At 43.4% G+C, this 8,756-nt stretch overlaps 1 protein-coding gene across 1 annotated transcript in view; it reads right to left on the bottom strand.

Moving 5' to 3' along the window:
* Positions 1-1,197: 1,197 nt before the first annotated feature.
* Positions 1,198-8,756, bottom strand: part of FBXO22 (F-box protein 22) — an 8,358-nt gene continuing 799 nt past the window's right edge. Inside the window, exons 2-7 of the mRNA XM_005419777.2 lie at positions 8,673-8,752; positions 7,846-7,933; positions 7,354-7,449; positions 6,298-6,462; positions 5,811-5,976; positions 1,198-4,794 (exon numbers count right to left, since the gene is read on the bottom strand). Coding sequence (XP_005419834.1) covers positions 4,365-4,794; positions 5,811-5,976; positions 6,298-6,462; positions 7,354-7,449; positions 7,846-7,933; positions 8,673-8,752 — 1,025 coding nt within the window. The 3' untranslated portion in view covers positions 1,198-4,364. The remainder of the gene's footprint in view (positions 4,795-5,810; positions 5,977-6,297; positions 6,463-7,353; positions 7,450-7,845; positions 7,934-8,672; positions 8,753-8,756) is intronic.

Genomic DNA, 8,756 nt, shown 5'->3' with positions numbered 1-8,756 from the left:
AAACAACATGAAGAGCAACCCTAAGAATCTAAATTGTAGAGGGTGACATGGTAAGCAAGATGAGAGAAGAAAGTTGACTGAAACAGGAGGCTGACATATTGGAGAAGACATCTAAGACTTAAACAGTTGCACTTAATGGAGTTTCTATGTACTTTTAAAACTGTCCATTCTACAGAAATCACTATAATTTATGTTTGAATTCTGTGAGATTTTTTATGCTTTTCAATAATGCTCAGCTAGATGCATGAGATAATCTTGGGTTTTACTACATGGGAAATAAATAAAATACAATATTTTTTTTTCACTGCACAGAGAATATGAGATATCACAGGATTTAGATGTCAGGTGATATTATGAATTTTTGATAGGGGTTTTTCATTTTTCACAGGATTTCCCCAGAGGAGCTGAAGCCTGTCTTGATTCAATAGTTTCAAAATTGATATTTGTGATACATGTCCAGAATTTGGCTTGTTTCAGATACCCTTACCAGATGTAGGGGGAAAACCCCCACCTTTCTCCCAGCTAATACTTACTTTTCTTTTTTTTTTTTTTTTAATTGTAACAGAACATCAGCACGAGGTACCATTGGTAGTTTATTGCCCAGGTTCCTGGCACACTATTTTAATTAGAATTAAAGAGAAATACTAAGAAAACAGATTGATAATGGTTAAAAAAATTTTTAGGCAGAGTTTGATGTACATTCCTAAGTAAGACATCTTCCTTGATGGTTTTTAATTTAGTCTGTCTTTTTCTGAAAATCTCACTACTGAGGGAAATTCAAACTTTACCTTGAATATTCCAGTTGACATTTCACATAGCAGAAATCAGGAATTTTGCTCGTCAGGTCAATTTTTGACACAAAATATTATTGAGACAGGTATCTTGGCTGAAAAAAAATGCTGCCCTCTCCAAAGATTTATTACTTTTATTCACATAAACATCTGTTGATCACACTAGTATATTATAAACCACATTTTGGTCCCTTACAGGATTCTCTTACTCAGACAAGAAGAGGCCATCTGCCATGGTCCATGTCTTTTTTTTTGCCTTCACAACACAAAGAGAATGTCTGGTTAGTCAGAGGCATAGAAAATGTGAACTGAACAGGTTTTTTTTTCAACTTATTTCTAGCACTGGAGGCAGAAACCAGCAAAAAATCAGATATGTTCCCATAATGGCACATTACCAAGCAGGTCATTATATGGGATTTATAAGGTTTTATTGAAGGGAAGATTAGCTGAGAAAATTCATTAATTGAAAGGACAGAAAATTCAGAACAGAGATTTCTTATTTCTGAAAGAAACAATCTGAAGATGTACAAAAACATAGATGTAGAGAAAATCTTTTGAGTAGTCCTGCTATTTACATTTTTCTCAATAGCTGAATACTCATTTAAGTAACTTTACCCACTTTAAAACCTCATGCTTGCTTCTTTTGAGTGACAGAAGTATACATTTTGGCACTGCAAAACTTTCTATCAATTATCCCTGCCTTTTGGTACATGCATCTTATAAGTAAATATATTTGGGGTTCTCTCAGGGGTTGTTGAGCAAATAACAGCATGGAGGCAAAATGAATGTGGATAGCAAAACACTTTAATCACAGATGTTGCAATTTTATCACTTACACCATATCCTGTCACATGGAAGGCATGATGTGGCCTGGGACAGACACTCTAGTGGTTCCAGGGGATTCATCTCCACACTTCTTGATGCTGGAGAGGAGGATTCCTGGATTCTGATGCAGACCCCCCCACCCTCCACCCCCTTTTCTGCACTATGTTAATCTCTGAAGCTTCCTCAGCTACAGGACCTGCTGAGTGTCCCCTGCAGACCACTCTGGTGGTTCTGGTTTAGCTGTGCCATTGTCTGAGCTCAGCATCAACTTCTCTGCCCTTCTGGCAGAGTCTTTATTGAGGACACATGGTTGATCACCCTACAAGTGCTCTAACACAGCAACCACTTAACCCTCCTAGGCTAGCTCAGCATGGCTGGCAGCACCAGGAATCCTATCTGCATTACAGAAATGAAACATTTCCTTTCTGTCCTGTTAAACATGAAGGTTATGCACACACAAAGGGCCAAATGTGACATTCTGGTTATGCTAAAATAACAGTCACCTCCCAGCAAGGGGCTTCTCTGAAAACTGAACCATACTCTACTTCCAGATATGTTTCCCTCTAAATGAAATAACTAAATGTTGTCCAGGTCACACCCACACTTACTAATCTTCCATCCACAGATGGCCACTGGGAGTTCACAGCTCATAATATCTTTTAATTTAAAAAACCCCATCATCAGTACAGCCATGGGGAAGTGCTGTCTGTGCCCGACTGACACCAACAGTTAATGCTCAGGACAGATATACCCCTACTAAAGCTTGCTAGGCCAAGTTCAGGAAAGGTTTTAACTAGACATGGGAACAAATCTGGTAACTGAAGTCTTCCTTGGTACATGTAAAGCAAAACTTGTTACTTTGTTGTACAACATACAGGTATTTTCTTTTTACTACACTGAAAATGGGCCAGCTGCTTGATTTAGCATTTAGGAATCTGGTGATATAGTGCAAAATCAAACTTATTTTCTTGTCATTCTATTACTACGTGACAATAAAAGGGAGGGAAGAATTTAAAAAGCAGCAAATATATTATCAGCTATATTGAGACTATGCTGAATTTACTTACTTGGTACTGCATGCCAGCTGCAGCAGTCAAAACAGGTGACTGATGTAAAAGCATGGGAAAAACACACAGAAGCGCAAGTCTTACTTAAAGTCTCTATATAAATACAATATAGCCAGATCTTGTGTGTCCCACAATTCCAAATTTAAGAGCAAAAAACTTCCTACAGAAACTCAAAGATAAGTAGACTTATTTCTAAACACTCTGGATATAAGAGATTGTAATCACACTACAGGAGAAGAGGCAACCACTATATTCTGAGCCACACAGTTGAGCAACTGAAATTCAGTTCAAGGTGGTAAGCCCAGCTGAACTTTTAGCTGGACAACATCTTTAAATAAGAGATTTTTCTCTAAGAATAGAAGGCAAGGTACTTTCACATACTTCTATCTTTATTTAACACGTACTTTGTTACTTTTCTCTAAAGATTTTCATTGATTTTACCTAGTAAAACTTCAGTTTTGTAAATAGGGCTCTGGGAAAGTTCTTCATCTCTCTAGAAATAAAATCTAGGAAGTGGTAGATTTAATGCATCAGTAGTTTTTCTAGAGTGCTTTATATGCATAAATAGAGCACTTCAAAGTAGTTTCTTTCTACATTTGGGTTGGGGTTTGCCACTGACAATAAATTGGGAGGAGCTGTCAACTCTCTCAAGGACAGAGGCCCTGCAGAGACATTGACAAAGAGAGATGGGCAATCACCAACCATATGAAATGTAACAGTGGCAAGTGCTGGATTCTGCCCCTGGGACAGGGCAGCCCTGGTTGTGTGTATGGAATGGGGAGCAGGAGGGTGGAGAGCAGCTGTGGGAAGGGAGCTGGGGTCAATGCCAAGCTGGCTCTGAGCCAGCCGTGCCCTGGCACCCAGGAGGGCCAATCATGTCCTGGGGCTTCAGGCCCAGCACCACCAGCCTGGCCAGGGAGGGACTGTCCTGCTCTGGGGCAGTCTCCAGTGCTGGGGGCAGTTTTGGGCACCTCTGTATAAAAAAGACATCAAGTTTAGAGGGGGTCCAGAGGAATGCCATGAAGGGGAAGCCTTATGAGGAGTGGCTGATGACACTTGGTTTGCTCAGCCTGGAGGAGAGGAGACTGAGGGGAGACCTCATTGTGGTCATCAATATCTCTTCACTCTCATGACCAGTGCCAGAACTCAAGCAAGTGGCATGAAGCTGAGTCAGAGACGTTTAGGTTGGATATCAGGAAAATGTTTTTCACCCAGAGTGGCTGGACACTGGAACAGGCTCCCCAGGAAAGCGGTCAGAGCACCAAGCCCTGCCTGAGCTCAAGAAGAGTTTGGACAACACTCTCAGGCACTTGGTGGGATTCTTGGGGTGTCCTGTTCAGGGCCAAGAGTTGGACTCAACAATCCTGATGGGTCCCTTCCAATTCAGCGTATTCTACAATTTGTAGAAACCATTTTCATTTTGGAAGAAAGAGGCTTTCTTCAAATGCAGAATTCCATCAAATATAATTTCCTGCAATTCTGATGTGTACAGGGGATTACAAAAAATGCAAGGCTTTCTCCCAGATATTACAGTAAACTCTATAGCAACTACAAGACTCAGTAACATTACCAAAATGATGTTTATGTTTTGGAAGGGGCTTTGACTGCAAGATGTCCATTCTTCCAGACTTCTCAGCTCTCTGGAATGAAACAAACAGCTCACTGAAGCATTAAACCTTACTTATGCTTGGTTTGCTTTAGTTGAACCAAGGTGAATAAGAGTCATTACAGTAGTATAACCATGAAGCAGGTCATCCTTTATGTCATTACATTCTCTTAACACGAAATTCCCAGTAACTATTCGATCACACCCTATTTCTCCGTGTCCGAAAAAGCCAAAGAGGGGTACATTTGGAAAAAACTTCCTAAATGCATCTGCTTCCATATTCCTTTTGGTTTTGTAATGCCGATATCCTCTGCCAACGCAGGCAAACATGAAGCCAATGGTGTTGTGCTCGGGGATGTTGGCTGCTTTGAGGCGCTGCATGGCTGCTTCTGCCGTCCTCTCATCAGCCACATCCTGGTCCAGCAGGACAGTGGCACTCTGGATCTGGGGGCCGCTGAAAGCCAACCCAACCACACCGCAGGCGTCACCCGGCTGGGCGTGGTTACTGCAAGGCAACGGCACCGAGTTAGAGCATTCTCACCAGACTGAACTGCTGCTGCAGCAGACCTAGGTTCAAAGCAGCCGACATTGCAGTGATTCTGATACCAACCAAAGTTAAAAAGCAAACCAAAGACTTCATATTCAATGTTTTTGTGTAGCAACCTTTCACAAAGAAAAACTTCCATATCCATTACTAGGTATTAACCAGAAACTTGTTTCATTCATGCCAATCTCAGTAGTTTGTGTATGTCACAGCTCTGCAATTCAACTAAAACATCAGTTAAACTTAGGACAAGCAAAGGCACTGAGGATTTATACAGTAAAGCAGGACAGCAGTCAGTAAAGGTTTTGGATTCATGTTGCTTTAAATTGGTTGGCCAGGACACACGGGGTCAAGTAGTTACATACTTAACCTTTATCTGCAGTGACTTTACTTAAGGTCAGCTCTCTTATCTGGGGCAATGGTGCAGCTGGCAAATCAGATGCAAGGAAAACGTTGCTATTAGTATGGACTCCAGACCCGCAGTGGGACGAGAGGAGCTATGGGCATGGTTGCACCGTGCTCCACAGGACGGAATGCCACGTCCTTCAGCAGCCAGGGCAGCTCAGGTGAGCTCCTGGGGCACAGCCTTGCTGTGTGTGCAGCTCCTGCTCCGTGCTGTGAGCCAAACTGAGGCAGATACACACACATGTTCACATCCCAGGCTCTGTCACAGCAGGCACTCATTTACCTGCACTCCAGAGATGAAATGCTGACTGCAATGAACACACAAAGGTATCTGAAGCTAGAAATCGCCTTTTCATTGGGTTTCTCCTAGCTGGGTTTCCAGAATCTAAATTGTAACACAGCCATACCAAGCTTCCAGCTTTTCTGGCTACATCACAGTGTAGCAGTTGTGGCATTTTTCCCTTTAAGAAATTGTTATTTTACTACTGGTAAAGGGGTAAGAACGCTATGGATCTGCAATGTTTCTCTCATGTTAAATCTTTTTCATCATTTACCTTGAAAAAAATACCTACTTCTCAGAGGTGAGTGATGTAAAGCTCTCCACTTGTCCTCCAGCCAGGATGATACTTTTCTCATTTAATGGATTGACTATTTGATGAAGAAATCGAGTAGCTCCAGTCTTCCAGGAGTTGTAGCCAAACAGAAGAACAACACGGAGATCTGGGTTATTCTTCAGACCTACAAACAAAAGCCAACACTGATCCCCTTATTTTTAAATCCTGAACTCTGAAGTCCAACCATCCTAGTTCCTCCTCAAATATTACATCACACTCCCTCTGAACAGCTCCACTTCAAATGTAACTGAAGGAACTGGAAACTGATAACTTCTCCTTACTGCTCCAGGGACTGGGAGGAGCAGAGATGCACAGTCACCAGCTGGGGCCCCACAGAAGCTCTTGGAGCCAGTGCAGAAGCTGCTGGTTCTACTCAGAACTCCACTGGCACCTCAGAGAGCAGCATCTCACAGAAGCCCACATAAAGGAGAGAAAAATGACATACCTGCTTCTGCAAATTTGCTTTCATCAAAGACCCTGTTCTTCACATCTTTAGAAAAATGGAAGGTATGAATTTTCACCCCATCAATTTTGGGAAACAACAGAGCAAACCCAGCTTCGCCCTCTTCAATTTCTTGAGGTTGATTGCTGCTTGAACCCATTGGGGTAACTACAGAGACAAAACCAAGCATCTTGTGTTCAGAGATTCTAATACATTCATTTACACGACACAGGCAGAAAGAGGTTGAACAGCTCAGGTGATATTAAACACGACAATCTATTTCCATAACAACTTATCTAACTGAAAACTGCGACTTTTTTGTTAATGTTTTGGAAAGATGAAACGTGTAGGTCCTGCTGGCTATCGATCCCACTGAAGTCGGTTTTGACATGGAGACATGGATATATTTACACATATCTCCCCAGGCACATCAAATATAAAACATTAGGAAAACAAGAACAGTGCAATACAAGCCTTCCTGACAACTTCTGCAGGCACACAAACATACTCAAGTTTTTAAGGTGTCTTATAAGCATGTGATGACAGTATAAAACAAAACTGACACAAAAATTGGGAGTGTACTATTAAAATACGGTAATGACCACACCAAATACCTTACTGATAATGTGGAAAGTGAATTTAAGGTGAGAAACTATAAAAAACAAGTTTCTAATGATAAAAGTGAAGCATGAGAAAAAGCCTGCCACAGGAGGCTGTGAATTTTCCAGTTACTGCATATTATATATTATTTTCCAGTTACTGCATATGCCTCCTGCTAGACCATTACAAACAGGCATATACCAGGATGCCCTCTACAGTTAGTCACAATATGACTGAAATGTATCCATAAATCCAAGCAACATTCAATAAGTACATTAAGGTGCCAGGGAAAGCTGCCTGCCCAATTAAATCAACCCTTTTAACTGTAACTGCAATATATGAAGTAAGCTCCACGACACTTAGCAGCAGCACTGAACACCTTAAAATTGAAGCCAGTGGTGAACAAGGGAGTTGACACCTTCAAGCTGAGCTCTCAAAATCCACACTTTTTGCTCCTACCTACAATCCCTGGGGTGACCAGTCCAAGAACCTGACATCGCTTTGGCAACAACTTTTCAAGTGCGAGAGCAGTTTCTTTACTGTTTCTTTTTCTGGCTGTTAAAATAAGAAAGCAAAAAAACCATCAGAGAGCGGTAAGAGTGAGTTCTGAGCAAATCCCACAGACAGCCCCGTCCTGTTTAACCAATGCTGCCCATCAGTGGCCGCCCTGGTAACAGCACGCTGGTCTGTGCTGCTCCCTGAGAGCACAGGGCTGCCGGCAGGCAAACACACTCAGCGTCCTCCACAGAAGGGAAAGGAACCCATCTGTGCACATTAACAAAGATCTGTGAGCTGCTCCCTACCACAAATGCAATACTACACAGTCATGGTTTCTGCAAAACATTTCCTGTCCATTGAAACCAAACCACAGAGAATTCCCCTTCAGCTGACTATGCTCTGCTTACACCCCAGTGTATCTTTAAAGGGAAGTGAATGAGGTCCAGGCTTTACCTTTCTTTTGCTCGTGACACTCCTCGTGCCCGCTGAAGGTCTCTGCATCAGCGATGTAGAGCACGGTCTGAGGCAGCACGTGCACCTTCTGCAAAGACACAGGTGGAGGAGTACGTAAGACAGGACAGAGTGGAGGGAAAGTGGGGGCAGAAATCGAGGAGAAACTGCTCCTGCTCCACCGCCAGCCCACGCCGGTCCCCTGTCCCCTCACCAGGCTCCTGTCAGCCAGCAGATAACCAACCTCTCATTAGCCTCAGAAGTGCCCAGAGGAACTTCTGCCCACAGGCAGGAAGCTGACCCAAACCTCACAGAAGCACGAACAGCTCAGCAGACTGGCCCATGACCCTACTCCTTCTTTTAGCACTATCTAAACTCCTTGCATACATGGTTGTTGGCATCTATTGTTCACAGGTGCTGATGCTGGGAAACAGTATAGAGGCGCTTCTTGTCCCAGTTGGTTTAACACTGATCTGCTGAGGCCTGTCTACTGCGAAAGACCCTGACATGAATCTTTGTGTAGTGAAGGCCCAGCACCGGGTTAATACTGGAAAGAAATCCTGCCAGGCAGAGAAGAACTGCAGTGTTTACTTAGTGTCTCCCAGCCTAAGAGGATTAACCTCTTAACAAGATTGCCGCGATGAACAGATGTGCCCTGAACCGCAAATCCTCGGCGTTTTGATCGATGTATTAACACGCAACACTTGAACTGTCAAAACCACCTACGCCTTCGAGCACGTCCCTTTTGCCGAGCGGTTGGAAGAAGCGCGTTCAGCGTTTAAACGAAGGCGCCGAGTTCGCGCCCCTCAGCCGCCCCTCGCGCCCCTCACCTCGAGCTCGCGGGCCAGCGCGCGCACCAGCGCGTGGTTCTCGGCGGGGCCCGGCTCCAGCGCCGACACCCACGGATTCGCTGC

This window comes from Geospiza fortis, unplaced genomic scaffold (assembly GCF_000277835.1).
Source record: "Geospiza fortis unplaced genomic scaffold, GeoFor_1.0 scaffold171, whole genome shotgun sequence".
NCBI lineage: Eukaryota > Metazoa > Chordata > Aves > Passeriformes > Thraupidae > Geospiza > Geospiza fortis.
Note: the sequence above shows the minus strand (reverse complement) of the source record. Positions and strands in the feature narration are given on the sequence as shown.